The sequence below is a fragment of the Bufo gargarizans genome, chromosome 5, assembly GCF_014858855.1.
Source record: "Bufo gargarizans isolate SCDJY-AF-19 chromosome 5, ASM1485885v1, whole genome shotgun sequence".
Taxonomy (NCBI): Eukaryota; Metazoa; Chordata; class Amphibia; order Anura; family Bufonidae; genus Bufo; species Bufo gargarizans.
Window position 1 is genome coordinate 441378181 of NC_058084.1, and position 15791 is coordinate 441393971.

General features: G+C 45.2%; 1 protein-coding gene across 5 annotated transcripts in view; it reads left to right on the forward strand.

Annotated features, from left to right (window-relative positions):
- The window catches only part of MLLT10 (MLLT10 histone lysine methyltransferase DOT1L cofactor), a 223990-nt gene that overhangs the window by 194208 nt on the left and 13991 nt on the right, over positions 1-15791 (forward strand). For 4 of the 5 annotated variants that reach the window (XM_044295626.1, XM_044295628.1, XM_044295629.1 and 1 more), the window contains 2 exons: positions 7343-7448; positions 11507-11582. In XM_044295626.1, coding sequence (XP_044151561.1) covers positions 7343-7448; positions 11507-11582 — 182 coding nt within the window. The remainder of the gene's footprint in view (positions 1-7342; positions 7449-11506; positions 11583-15791) is intronic. The other variant, XM_044295627.1, reaches the window with a different exon arrangement.

A 15791-nucleotide genomic window follows, 5' to 3' on the forward strand; every position in this document is an offset into this window, starting at 1 on the left:
GGATGGACTTCATGGACCACACAACTGGAAATAGTCTCTGGCACCTCCTAAATGGTCCATGTACTTTCATCAATATTTGCATAAATCTATAGTACAGGTGAATATAAAAAACGATGTAATATATGTTATCAGAGAAGAGGTTTCGCCCCATCCCTTCCACACAAACTAACATTTTTTTCCTATACCCACATTAAGAGACAAGAGAGCTGTTGGCTTACTGAATCAAATTGCATGTGCATGGACGAAGCAGAGGAGAAATGAGCTGCAAGATGTCAAAAGAGGCATTTTTCTCTGATAAAATATATTACAATGTTTCTCATATTCACTATTGATTTATGCAAGGTTTGTTGAATCTACAGTGACTTAAAAAGTGTTTCAGAACACATTGAAACCTGTCCAAAAGCCCTTTTATTTGAGTAGACCGGACAAATATTGAAGAAGTCAGTTAGACTCCTCTGGGAGACTAATTTTTTTTTCTTTGCATGGCAAAACTTACCAAAAAGTTGACTGCCTGACTCCTGGGATTTGTCCAGCATTGAATTCTAGAAGGAGAAATCACTTGTGACGATCAGCAGGCAATGTAGAGCGATGAATCTTCCTGCCTGTTGTGAAATCCTTTATTTCCTTCACGTCTTGACAGTCTTGTTCAGACCCTTGCAGACTCCACCAGGTAATCGGATTTATTTATAATGGGGTGTAAGCAGAATTGTCATAAATGTTCCTATTCTTTAGGATCTCATTGACATGATCGAGGCATAGGATGCTCGCCCACGTCCAGCCATGAAATGGTTAAGCGGCTGAACCCTGGGCCGGCAGAGATGAGCAGCGCTGTGCAGTCAGAAGTAGTGACTCGGACAAAAGTGATGGCTGCGCCGAACAGCAGGGGCTTGTTACCATTCTCTTCACCGGCAAGTGTCAGGACAGTCACTAGGAATTAGCGTACAGCCGGTCAGAGAGACATGATGGCAAAAAGGGGCGAGCGTCTCTGAGTGGTGATCATGGCCTCGTGTCCAGGACGCCCGGCCCTCTAATATAGGTGTATGCACTGACCTCTCGGGGTGCAGTCCTAGTAAGGGACTGTTCTTTTTGTCATGGAAAACACACCATAAAATTGCAATTTTTAATAATTTTTTTTTACAAGTGTCTTTTTTTAGTAGTACTCAGTTTTTTTTTTCCCACTTTTTTTTTTTCCTATAGAGAAGTCTATGAAAAAAAAATGCCATGCCCATGGTGCCAATTTCATTTTTTTTTTTAAATACAAAGGGGTCCAAGAAACTATCTTAAAAATGTTGTCAGATCCCATGCCAGAATTCTGCTGGTAGCCACCTGGTGTCTGTCTTCAATTTTTTTTTTGTGGGAGGCCACGCTGCCGTACACGCATCCGGGGGCTTAAAGCCACGGCAACACCAAGACGGTTTAGCTGCAGTCAGTGGGGCTAAACTGTGAGTGGGTCCACGGCATTAAAAGTGAAAAAAAAAAACATGGAAATCTCTGCACTAACCTCCCGGTGTGTAGCCTGTTGAAGATCTGTCCGCCCTCTCCGTTTTAGTAAGCAATTATATTCCCCATGAAATTATTCTTTAGCATCGTTCTGCTGTCCCTCTGCTCTTCCTCCTAGAAATGTATGAATTAGTTGTCAATTAGGTGTTAACATTGAGGGGGGTGTCCCGGCACAGTCTGACACTACACAATCAGTGCTGGCAGTGTCAGACTGTGCAGGACACGCACATTGGGCATGGGAAAGGGTAACACCCAGTTTGCTATTTATTTCTAAATGTTCAGGAGTAATAAGAGAGGAGCAGCACATGAAAGTTATGAGAAGTGATGTTATTTTATTGGGATTAACAAGTAGTTAGTAAAACGGACATGTCAGGAGAGGCGCCCGCTCCTCTTTAAATGGGAGGGGGTCCCATTCAGCCTGGTAGGGAGAAGGGGAAATCGGGTACAAACCTTCTGGCCGCTTTTACACGAGACTCAGAGCGTGAGTATAAGACAGCTCCCGTCCTGACCTCCCAGCACTGCCGGGGTCGCAAAGCATTATATTGATTTTATGATGCTATATAACCCTTAGAGGTCTGGAATGTATTGGATAACAGTGACATAATGCTGCTGCTTTAGATATCTGCTCAGGATAGGTCCTCAATATCAGATGGGTGGGCTTCAGACACAGCACCCCCACCGATCAGGCAGCCGCTGAAAACTATACTGTAGATGCAGAAACAGAAAGCTCCATCCACCGTGTCGTTTCTGGCGTCTGCAGGTCATCTCCCGTTCACGTGAATAGGACACGGCCACTACACAGTGCGTCCGGCTCCATCCACTGTATAGTTTACAGTGCATGAAACAACTGGCGGTTGAACCCCCACTGATCTGATTTGGCATCGAGGACCAATCCTGAGGACAGGTCATCAATATCCAAGTACTGGAAAGCGCCATTAATGGAGTCAAACTGTAGTATCAGGCGCAACATATAGACTGCTGTGACACTGTTTCGGTAACAAAGATAGATATATATATATATATATATATATATATTTAATTTATTTTTATATATTTTTTTCAAATCCTTTTAAACCCCTTTGGCACAACTCAGAGATTTCTATTACAGAGAAGCTGACACAATTTTGATCGTTTGGAATAGACCACTTCTCCTATATACGGTGTCCACCTTGTCCGACCAACATCTGGATGGAGTTTGTAAATTCCAAAAATATACTGATAGGCTAATTGACTTCCTGCTAAATCATCCCTAATGTGCGCGTGTGTCTAAGATAGGGAAATTAGATTGTGAGCCTCAACGGGGCAGACGTGTGTAGCCTACAGAAAATGAATAGCATACGTTAAAATCATTTTGACTGCCTTGCCCTTTAAATAGATCCAGCACATGTAGTTAGTCCTTAAAGGGAATACTGCATATAGAGCATAAGGCCTCATGCACACGACCGTATGTGTTTTGCAGTCCGCTAACCGCAGTTCCACAAAACACGGATACCAGCCGTGTTCATCCTGCATGTCCCGCCCTGTTGTAAAATGCCTACTTTTTTTATTTTTTATTTTCCAGGGCGGACATGTGGCTGCACAGATGCGGACAGCAGACCGATGACATCCGTCTGCTGCCGGCATTTTTTGCTGCCCCTTAGAAATGAGAGGTTCCAAAAAAAATGCGGATCAAGCGGGGACCGAAAATAGAAGGACGTAAGGCTGAATTAACATAATTCTAGCTTCTGTTAAGAACTGAAGCCTCAATTCCCCGCTGAACCCGTCATGTCCGACACCATCAGCACCTTTTGGACCCATGTGGACTTATAATGGGGTCCTTTTGGGTTCCAACATGTTTTCCATCATTTTGAGCAGTGCAAATCTGCGGAGACTGCCAGTGGAGCCTGTGGTGGCAGTGTGAACAGAGCCTTACTCATACCCATTGCATCTAACCATTTATTTCTTGAATGCTTCCCTTTTTTTCAGTACATTTGTGTATTTCTACTTTTAGCCCTTTTATGTGTTCCACCAGACTTTGGGCGATTAGACGGGCACATCTCGTGGGTAAGCGGCTCTTGGTCTGCTCCCCCATTCCTCTCCGCGTTGGGGTAAGGACCGTTCTGCTGCCCCCAATTGAACTTGTTTGGTTTTTAAGGATGTCTTTGTGGCCGCGGTGCACAAGTTGCTTCTGTTCCTGCAGGATGACAGACACAGGAATGTTCTTAGAAAGGCAGTGGTGTGTGCGGCCAAGGAGGGAGAGTGGTTTTATTGCAGCGGATTATGCAAGACTTTGGCTGCGTATGTTGGAGGGCTCATTTTCACGTGTTTGGCACAAGTCCCAGTACAGGCCTTTTTCGAGCAGTGGTTAGCGACATGAATGAATACAAAAGTTTTGAAGGGCTGTTCAGTAAGTAGGGCTGGGACGCTGCCAAAAAATCCAGCTCCTTGTTTGAGGTCAGGGCAAAGCGCCTATTTGTGGAACTGTCTATTGTGTCGAACACGTCCTCCTTCTCCTGCTCTCCTCCTCTCGAGAAGCATGGAGCCAGGCAGAAGAAGGAAGCAATCAGACAGCGTGCAGATTTCGCAGGGACGACGGCGCACAGTCCTATGCCGTCATGCGGGGATTGAACGGTGCGTCTGAAGACTGAGCCCTCTGACCCCCGCAGCCGGCTCGAGATGTTAGACGGGCCAATTGTTGGCGAGACATCTGTTGTCTACCTGTTCTTGCGTTCTGAAGGGTTTAATAAGATTAAATCATTAACAGGATAACCACATGGTCGCCATACCGCAAGGTCCCATTATTTGGCAGGGCACTTTGGGGGTGAATGCAATCCTTCATACTGTGTAATTACTATTACAAGCAGAGGGGGCTGCATTATATCGGCCAATTAACTCATTTTATAACATCCGTCCAGTCTTCCTGGAGGTGGAGTGAAATTCCTGGATTCTTGTCATTGGACTGCATGGAGAAGGGATGCGCAGTGACAGTTCCGTATTGGATATGGTATACTGAGCTGCGGATTTCAAAATCTGCGCGGCAGGCCAATTTATACTTCAAAGATAAAAAATAAAAAAGTGTACATGAGATTTGTCTCTTCTCATACAGTTTGCTGGTAGTGGTCTATACTGCGGTATTTCCGCTGGCAAAACAGTGCATAATCTGCACCACGTGCAGCCATCCTAAGGGTAAATTATCCGATGCAGATTTTGCCACAGAGGGTGCATCCTGCTTTTAAAATGTGTGGGAATGCGCAGCTTTCTTGTCTGCAGAATCCTTGTCGGTGGCATTCTTGTTGGTGGCATTCTCGTCTGCAGAATCCTTGTCGGTGGCATTCTTGTTGGCAGCATTCTCGTCTGCAGAATCCTTGTCGGTGGCATTCTTGTTGGCAGCATTCTCGTCTGCAGAATCCTTGTCGGTGGCATTCTTGTTGGCAGCATTCTCGTCTGCAGAATCCTTGTCGGTGGCATTCTTGTTGGCAGCATTCTCGTCTGCAGAATCCTTGTCGGTGGCATTCTTGTTGGCATCATTCTCGTCTGCAGATTTTTTTTTTCCAGTGTGTGTGTGGATGGGGTGTTTAATACCGTATCTACATGTATGGTGCTGTGAATTGGCACACATTTGTGGCTTCTCCTGTTACCGTGGTGAGTGGGTTCCCTTCATAATGGCATGTTGTCCAGCCTAAGAAATTAGATTGTTAGCCTCTGGGGCAAAGAATAAACCAGTTAAATACATTGACTGTGGCTAATGGGATTGCTGACTGATTTGGTTTATAGACGCTGTGACCGTCTGTCCACAGGAAAGCGAAATCCGTGGCGACAGCGGTATTATTATTTATTATTAAAGCGCCATTCATTGCATATGAGAAGGTATGCATACAGTAAATGCGGCGGGTCGCGATAGACTCCGTCCCCTCTGCTAAGCCACGCCCCCTTTCCCCATCACCTTAGAAAAGTGAAAAGCTGAAAAATTACCAAATTGTGGCACAAATATTCCGGGCACCACATTTTGCAGCTTTTTCTTTGCTGAAATAGTCTTGATTAATGCCCCTGGTTGTGTCCTAACCTCAGGGGAGTCCTCCAGTCTTTTCCTATATGCCAGTATAAGGGATGCACGGGCACGAGCCATTGCTGAGCTGGTATCATGTATTCAGAGAAGCAGCTCGTGTTTGTCATTTATTGGCAAAATGTCACATCTCGTATCGTTCCCATGTCAGTGAACGTGCATTGATCTGCGGACCACGATGTGCATGTCTTGCCCCACACTTCTCCGAAGCAGCTCGTAAAGAGGAGCCGTCACCTCCTCGGACATGTCGGTTCTAGTAACTACTTGCATCCCCCATGTAATAGGTTCTGCAGCACCTATTCTTATGATTCTATGTTGGGCCATTTCTCAATTATTCCTGCTAGAATTTATGAATGATTTGCTAGAAATTTGCAGTGAAGATCCAGATGGGTGTTACCTTTTGGGGGGTGGAGATGTTCCTGCACAGTCTGACAACATCCAATCATTGACAGACTGTGCAGGGACCCACCCCCAACTGGGAACACCCAGCTGGACCTTTAATGCAATCCATTCATAACTTCTTGCAGGTATAATGGAGGAAAAGTAAAACATAGAGCCATAGGAATAGCTGTTGTCAGCTTATTCATAGATTCTAATAGGAATAACTGAGGAGTTGAGAAGATGCTCCAGAATTGTTATTTCATGGGGAATACAATGATTTACAAAAAAAATAAAATAGACTTTTTAGGAGAGATGATAGGATATTTATAAGTTTCTGTTCACATTTGTGTCATGGTTTATGTTACAAAGACGCACTAGTGCAGGGATGGCCAACCTGCGGCCCTCCAGCTGTTGCAAAACTACAACTCCCAGCATGCCCAGACTGACTACAGCTAGCAGCCTACAGCAGGGCATGGTGGGAGTTGTAGTTTTACAACAGCTGGAGAGCCGCAGGTTGGCCATGCCTGCTCTAATGGATCTGACACACGATAGACACCGGTGACGCCCACTGCACTCCCATTGACTCTGTGGTGTTATAACATAACATGTGAACAGGGCCCAAACTAGGCTACTACCATAGCTGCCAGTACAACAACACAATATAGGCGGGCAAATTTGCACATTAGGCTACATGCACACGACCGTATGTGTTTTGCGGTCCGCAAATTGCGGATCTGCAAAAAAAATAATACAAAAAATAAATAAACGGATGACATCTGTATGCCATCAGTTTTTTTTTTTTTTTTTGCGGATCCATTGTAACAATGGCTAAAACAGACAAGAATAGGATATGTTCTATTTTTTTTTGCGGGGCTACGGAACGGACATACTGATGCGGACGGCACACAGCGTGCTGTCTGCATATTTTGTGGACCCATTGAAATGAATGGGTCCGTATCCTATCTGCCAAAAAACGGAACGGACACTGAAACAAACAACGTTCGTGTGCATGTAGCCTAAGGGTCCATTCACACATCCGTGTGTGTTTTGCGGATCCACGGATCCGTGGATCCGCAAAACACGGACATCGGCGATGTGCGTTCCGCATTTTGCGGACCGCACATTGCCGGCTTTTTCGGGATCGGAATTGCGGAAATGAATTGGTCCGCAATTCCGTTCCTCAAAATGCGGAACGAAATTGCGGACGTGTGAATGGACCCTTAGAGCACTTGTAAAGGCAGATGAGATCCCCTGTCGGTGCTGTCATGTCATTTGGGGTCACCCAGCTTTCCCAAGAACAGAAGAATGGACTGAATATAATTGTATATGCCTGCTGCATTAATAGTTATGAATATCGTGTCACTTTTTGGGGCCTGTTTTCTGACTTTCTGAATACACTAACAAGTCTTTTCACTGCAGGTAAATTCTCTTCCTGGATCCTCAGCGACGGTGACGTCATCTCATCTCAGCGGAAATAGGCTAAATCTCACCGCGTCTGTAGGGCTGACTGAAAACAGCCAGACAGGTAAAGACCACCCTATAGATCTGTAGAACCACCCTACATTGCAAGTGAATGGCCGACCATGCAGTACATGGATGGCCCAGGTCTACTGCAAGCAAGACCCCCTCTTTGTTAGTGGCTCCCCGCTGTTGCTAATGGAAGGGGATCCTGTATATAACCAGAAGTTTGTCTTGTTGATGCAAACCCCTTTAAGAAAAACCTTAAAATTTGATTTGTTGTGGACTGGAGTTAGGAGAAACGGATGATAGACTTAAAGGGGTTGTGCAACCAGTACCTATAGATGACCTATCCTCAGGATAGGTCATCAATATCTGATCGACGGGGGTCAGACTGCTGGGACACCCGCCCATCAGCTATTTGAAGAGGAGGCGGCACTGGTGAGAGCGCTGCTTCCTCAAGGTTCCACTGCGCGTCCTCTCGCTCCTGCTTCTCCCTTTCACTTATAATAACACTGCGCCGCTGCTACTAGTGAGACGATGCGCGGTGTAATCTCGAACCGGAAGCTGCGCTCTCACGTTTGCCGTCTCCTCTTTAAACAGCTGATTGGCGGAGCTGCCGGGAATCGGATCCCCGCCATTCAGATATTGATATCGATGATCAACTTGTTTTTTTTTTATTTATTTTTTTACCAATACCAATGTAAAACAAAAAATAAAGCAACTTTGCAAAATTGCTTTTATAAAAAAAAAAAGAAACTTCTATAATACGAAGCAACTTTTTAATTGAAAATGAGCAACAGCTCCTTGTGTGTCTGCATGGAAAAAAAAAATCTGTGTATTGGAAGGGAAGATACTGTAACTGCAGGACCAGACCACACGGTTTGTTTGCGGTCTGTTACCATGGAGACACATAGGTTAAATAGGAGCTGTAGCTCATTTTCAATTAAAAAGTTGCTTAGTTTTATATATATTTCTGGAGGTGGACGTCTCCTCTAAATCAGACCCTATACGCAGGGTTGCCTTTGCCATGGTTCGGTATGACACATATGTCTTTTATTACATTTACCTCATTTGACTTTTGGGTAATTTGCTGCGAGTCAAATCCATTTCCCTTCCGATTCCTTCCATATTTTTAATAAAGCCCATCAACCAACGCACAAGATCACCAGATGCCTACCTTAGTGTCACCACTGCCTAAAACCGCAGACTTACGGTGACTCCTCACTATCTGGACTGTGACAGGAAGCCACGAGCGAGCATTGTCCTCGCACATCTGCAGGCTCTGGTCTCCATCCATTTGTCCTTTCCTTGAGGAGAAGTTTCTGCTCTCAGAGCTTCCTTGACATGTCCTGCCCGTCACCACTATTTGCAGGAGGGGGGATGGTTTAACCAGTGCACCAAGCATGGATCAGCCTTGTCTTTGCCAGCCGAGGGTCAGAGGTCGTTTTCCTCAGAATTGGGGGGGATAACCTCGAGAGGGGCCAGCCAGGGATGGAGCCTTTGTTTCTGGCTACAGGCGAGTTCTTACGCTCACGATTATTGTTTTGACCGCGCATTGTTATTGTATAGGCTGGTCTTGTTTCTTTCCCAAGGAGATCCATTTCCAGGGCGGGAGACGAGACGATCTGACAATTTTATGTGCAACAAGCAGAAATTTAAGTTCGACCCCCCCCCCCCCCCCCCCCCCTGCACACCCATTGACTGACACACACGAAGACCTCCCTTCCTCCAAGCATTTGCCCCAGGGGGATTGGAGTTTGTGGTGTGCCGCAGCGTAGAAAGTGTTAAACAGCCCAACACATTGGGATTTGCTGTGATAAGCATACAGATTAGCTCCTCACAGCTGTGATTCATTACTTTCACTGGAGAAATTAAAAGTGGCAGAGGGGAGGCGTACAGCAAACGGGAAGCACACTCCTCCTCCGCTGCAGGCCCGGCAGCTACGGCGACATGTGTCTGTGGAGTCGTATCGGAGATAAACATGATAGCAAGTCCTCCGAAAGCCTAAACCTGCCATAAAAAAAAAAAGCAATGTTTGTCGGCATTTTAGAATTTCCTGTTGGCCGGCATGTAAGCTTTTTGTGCTATTAAAAAAAATAAAAAATACTATAAAAAAAGTTTTTTTTTGGGGGGGGGGGGGGTGAGACACACCGCTTTCAACCACCTTTAAAGGGTTTATCCAGGATTATAAAAACTTGACTTCTTTTTCCCTAAAACACCCGCCCCCCTGTCTATAGGTTGTCATTGGTATTGCAGCTAAGCTCCATTGGAGTCAATAGAGCTGAGCTGCAATACTGCACACAGCCTGTGGACTGGGGAGGTGCTGTTTTTGGAAGAAAGCAACAGTGTTTCTCTGTACAACCCCTTTAAAGTACAAGCTATCTAATATCTATCATCTATATATCTGTATGTAGTCTTTTTTTTTTTTTTTTGGGGGGGGGGGAGACATTGGGGTTCATTTACAAAAACTGGCGTTTTACACTGGTCCGTGTTTCCCCCTTGCGCTTGTGGAGAAAGTGTGTAAGTTATGACTAGGCTCAGGCGTACCGCCAGCTGTCCCTGCGCCTGGAGTATAAACTACTCCGACCCCTGACTGGAGTACATTTTACCCCTCCTTTATGCCTGCATCCATCGTGTGCTGTCCGCATCAGTATGTCCGTTCTGTAGCCCCGCCAAAAAAATAGAACGTCCTATTTTTGTCCATTTTAGGCATTGTTACAATTGATCCGCAAAAAGAAAACGGATGGCATACGGATGTCATCTGTTTTTCTTTAAAACACATACAGTTGTGTGCATTTAGCCTAAGGCTGTAACATGAAGACTCCCTCCGCCCCAGCGGTTTTACCAAACTCTGTCCACTAATCTGGTGTTGGCAGCTACATATGCTAAAATGCAGCCATGTAACCCCTTAGAAACTGACCTTCTCACATTGCTCCTTCTCCGACTAAGCCCGGTCCCTTCTCTGTCACCCTCCATTTTCTTTACAATTGACGGCTTTTTCAGGTTACTTTCTGTTAAAAGTAAACCGATTATCCCTGGTGGTCAAGGACGGGGGTAGACTGTTATACCCGGTGGTCTAGGGCTGAATTAGAGCCTGATCATACATATCAGTGCTGGGCAGGGACAGTGAGGAAGCCGTTCACCCCCCCCCGACTCTATATGAGATGTGCGGTGTATGATCAAGTGTATTCAAAATGATTTTACTCTTCTGATTAGACCTTGTTGAAGTAATTTGGTATGCATTTCATGCTATTTGAAAAGTGTTTGCTGTGCTTTATGAGGACCCTACACAAATACAGGACTACTGAGAGGCCTAGTAGGGTAACTGCAGTTTGTTTCTCTCTTACTCTGTAGGATCGTAAATAATTTATTCTTTCTGTGACAAGCGCTGAATGTCCTCGATGTTTATGAATTATTTCTAGGTGGCGTGCACCATTAATTTCTGCTTCCATAATCAAGATTAGCCCTCGTATAAAAAAATTATACTTCACATGAGGTTGTGCGTGCACATATAGATAGTAGAGTGCTGGAGGGTCGGCGGTAAGCCAGCATCATAACAATTTATATATCCATCGCCTTGTCTTTGTATCACTGAACAATCACATCTCACTAGATACCAGTCGTCACGGATAGAAAGTCATCTCCCACAAGTAGAGGGGAATGGCTGCTGGCAGTAACATTGGGCTGTGTTCTGTAATGTTTCTGCTGTCTGCACTTAGCCTCTTTCATTTTCCAGTTGTTTGTAAAATTTCGGATGTAGCTTACGTTGAGGAAAGCCAGATCACATGTTCCAGTCGTCCTGCTGTGCGGTGCATGAAAAGCTTTGTGATGTCAAAATCCCCCCCCCCTCCTGCACAGTGGAAGCTGGGAGTTATTAATTGGCAACGCATAGTTTATGTAAAATTAGGTCATTGCACTCTTATTTGGAAAGGAATTGCTTCGACGAGGCTAAAACGATTGAGGGAAACGTCCCAAACTGTTCTTAAATGTCTTTGACAACCAGAAAAAGGATTGATGGAGACAAGGTAGACAGTAGAGGTCTTCTCCACAGCGTAGAACTGGTCGGACAGGTCATTATGTGCCTTTATAGTAACACATCTGCTTTTCTGACCTGTTTTACAGCAGATCAAGATCTTGGAGACAATAGTCGCAGCCTGGCCGTGAAGGTCGCCTCCCCTAGAGGAAGCCTCTCTCCGCGGTGAGTATTCTTTCCTCAAAATTGCACCTCGGAAATGAAGAAAGCTCTCGTCGGAGGCCGGTGATTTTGTTGACATTTGGAAGAATAATAAAGACAGCCTGTGGACGTGGAGAAATGGCTGCCGGTAGTCTCCCAGGAGCAGGAATTTGCTTTTGTACGATATTAAAACATGTGCTGAAAGGCTGTCCAGCTTCCTCGAGGGTCCCTTGGGGGGCATCGCCGGCCCTGGCAGCGGCAGACACAGCTCTTCTAGTTTGCTGCTCATCTTTATTAGCACCTCATTATGCCATGGGTGACACCCTTCATTTATTATCTTCTCATCTGAGCTTCTCATTGCTTACATGTCTTCCTCACCGTGCAAGGGTGGAGAATGGGATGTAGTAATATCACCAGTTGTCCATAAGTTCATGTTTGTATACAGTCTTCATCCAACATGAGAAATCCTTATCTGGCAGATCTGTTGGATTGGCAGTGTATTTTTTTGGGCTAGGTTCAACTTTGCAACCTTTTTACTTTGTTCCTGGGCATCTAAAATTTAAAAATGATTTACAGTTGCTGGTAGTCTTAATTACAAATCAGTAAATTGGGGTCTACAGCTTCTAGTGCGGCACTAGGTGTCTCCACTATAAGAGGCTACTTTCACATCCGCTCTTTTCCTTTCTGGTATTGAGATCCATCATAGGGGCTCAATACCGGAGGAAAACGCTTCAGTTCTGTCCCCATTCATGGTCAATAGGGACAAAATTGAACTGAAGGGGACGGAGTGCACCAGAATGCATTCTGTTCCATCTGGTTGCGTTCCCATACCGGACAGAAAAACGATGCAAGCAGCGTTTTTGAGTGCGTCACGGGATGTGGAACAAGACGGATCTAGCACCCGTTGACTTACAATGATTTTAGAGATGGTTCCGTCATGGCTATTTTAGAGATAACACAACCGGATCCGTTCATAACGGATGCAGACGGTTGTATTATTCCTAACGGAAGAGTTTTTGCTGAACCCTGCATCGTCTGATCCATCAGTTCACTACTTCGTACTACTTTATATTCCATAGGTTGGTAAGATGTAGAGGACATGTGGACGGAGAGGACCACAGGATCAGTCGACACAGGGTCTGTTTGTAGTCTGTTACCGTGGAGACGCACCAGTCTGCATAGAAGCCATAGACACAAAGATATAGAATTATAATTAAGACAAGATGGAGCTTTTCATTTTAGAGGTACTGAAACAATAAAAATGAAAAAAGTAAAGATTGAATTTATGGGGTTTTCTCATCAGAAACATAACCGCTTTCGAAAAATGCAGCCACCTTTGCAGAGAAAAGCTGTGGTCAGTGAGGTGGCCACTGCAGAGGACATGTGGTTTTACACGACAGCCATTTAAATGTATGGCCGTCAATGTAATACAAGTATGTCTTGAATGGGAACCCCTTGTACAGAAGGGGCTCCTGAAGCACAGAAACCCCCCCCCCCCCATCTCCTCTATGATACTCATGATGCCTTTAAATTTACTAGATCCAGCATTGTATAGAAATCTGTACATTGTTTAAAGGGGGTGTCTACACCTTATGGGTTTGGACAACATTTTCTGTTGGGGAGGGGAACCATAAAAACCTTGCAGATTGTGCTGGAACTGATCTGGTTATGAAATGGTTTCAGAGTCCCAGAACACAGGAGAGGAAATGTGCGGAGCTTTTAGCGGAGTAATTGGTGTCCTTTAACTAACTGAACAGCACTTAGAGCCAATAATTTGTTATTTCGTTCACTCCTTGTCTATAGCATCCATCTACCAAAGCCAATAAGCGTAATGGAAAGAGGGCTGAGCGGTGTGCTGGCTCAGCAGGAGATGACCTCACATAAACATGTATCCATTGATAGGTGCTAAGTAACCATCCGATCACTTCTAGGTCATCCGTCACTGAGATCTGGACAGTGCCCCTCTAGTAAGGGGTTGCAGGGAGATGCGTAAGGCTTAGAAGAGGCCTGGGCCATGCCGTAGGTAGGTCCGTGTATTAGTACACCACATGGAGGGATGCATTAGATTTTATTCATTTATATAGGGCTGTCATCACTCACGTCAGTCCCTGCCCCTGTTAAAATCTAAATTAGTGTGTTTATTAAAGTGTGAGAGGAGCCTGAATAACTCCATGCCAATGGCTCGAGTTTGAACCAAGGAGCCACCGTGCTTCCCGTTTTATTAGGAATGGATGTTCTGTTCTAAGGTTTCTCTCCTTCCCTCCCTACAGTGATCGCTTCAGGCCCCCACCCACAATACATTCTCTCCTTCCCCCATGATTACAGGCCTCGTACCTCAAGACTAGCCTTTTACATTTAATTTTGCTTCCAGAGGGTGCCACACCTATTTAGGCCGAAGCTAAGTAAAACTTCAGGGCTAAAATAATTGTTCTGAGTTATTTATATTAATGACCTATGGTCAGGATAGCGAAAAATTATATGTAGAGCAGCACTTCTGTAGCTTCTTGACTCAGTTCAGGAGATATGCATCAGCCAGTCTTGGGCCCCCAATCCACAGCAGCCCGCCAATAGACATTCAGTTAATCGCGGTTGGCAGCATTATTCTCCATTGATTCTTTATTGTTGGTTAATCCATGATGTACATACAAAAACGACCCATAAAAACAGCAACGTTTCGACTACGGAGCTTGATAAAGACTACACAGTAGTCGAAACGTTGCTGTTTTTATGGGTCGTTTTTGTATGTACATCATGGATTAACCAACAATAAAGAATCAATGGCGAATAATGCTGCCGTCATCGATTAACTTAATGTCTATGGTCAGGATAGGTCATCAATATCTGATCAGCAGAGGTTAAATATCTGAATACTACCGGTGAGCGCAGTTGCCGCCTCCCAGTGCCAACCATTGTATAGTGGCTGTGCTTGGTATTGCAGCTCACTGGAACGTGACGTCTCTGGCCAAGAAGGGTAAGCTCACAGGAGTGCAGCAGCCTTCTCAAACAGCTGATCGGTGGGGGTGTCTGGTGTCCGACCCCTACCGATCAGATACTGAAGACCTATCAAGAGTACAGGTCATCAGTATAAAAAAGGTCGGAAAGAGATTAAATCATTTAAATGATAAACCCTTTAATTAAAGGGGTTCTACAGTTTGTTTTAACTGATGATCTATCCTTTGAATAGATCATCAGCATCTGATCGGCGGGGGTCCAACACCCGGGACCCCCGCCGATCAGCTGTTTGAGAAGGCAGCGGCGCTCCAGCAGCGCGCGGCCTTCTCACTGTTTATTGCAGGCCCAGTGACGTCACGACTAGTATCAACTGGCCTGGGCGGGGCTAAGCTCCATTTAAGTGAACAGAGCTTAGCCCCGCCCACGCTAGTTGATACTAGTCGTGACGTCACTGGGCCGGCGGTAAACAGTGAGACGGCCGCGGCGCTGCTGGAGCACCGCTGCCTTCTCGAACAGCTGATCGGCGGGGGTCCTGGGTGTCGGATCCCCGCTGATCAGATGCTGATGATCTATCCAGAGGATAGATAATCAGTTTAAACAAAGTGCAGAACCCCTTTAATATGCAAAAATGAAGCTACTGTGTAACACCAATATATAAATTGTTTAGCACAGCAGTAATTATGATAATGTAATATATCTTTAACCATGCATTTGCTGGATCATTGAATATTATATATATTTTTTTCCTTAAAGGGGTTGTCCACTTTTGTTCAGGGATGGCCTATCTTCAGTGTAGGCCATTACTAGCTGATCGGCGGGAGTCCAGCAATCTGCAGAGCTCATCACTTCAGTGCTGCTCCCATTGATCGATTAATAAAAGGTGGACAACCCCTTCAATCAATGATCATAGAATTGGGTTTGCCACCTGGCGCCCCCTGCACCAGCGAATGAGAACTGCAGCAAGCAGCAGCTCTCACTCTGGACCCGGACTGTCCATGTATTACATCTCTGAGGGGTTCATTTGACTGGCATGTAAAACCACATGTATGAGATGCTGGAGCTGCCAGTTGCTGAGGATTACTGAACCTGGCCGTGCAGCGATCACTTAGACCTCTTTAATATAACGAGCGGTTATTGGGTGAGACGTTATTTAACGAGGACCTGTCTGCTGTCCTGACATGTCTGATTTAGTAACTACTTTTATTCCCCATGAAATAACAATCCACTCTTAGAACTCATTGTGCTGTCCCTCTGTTATTCCTCTTAGAAATTAATCACTTC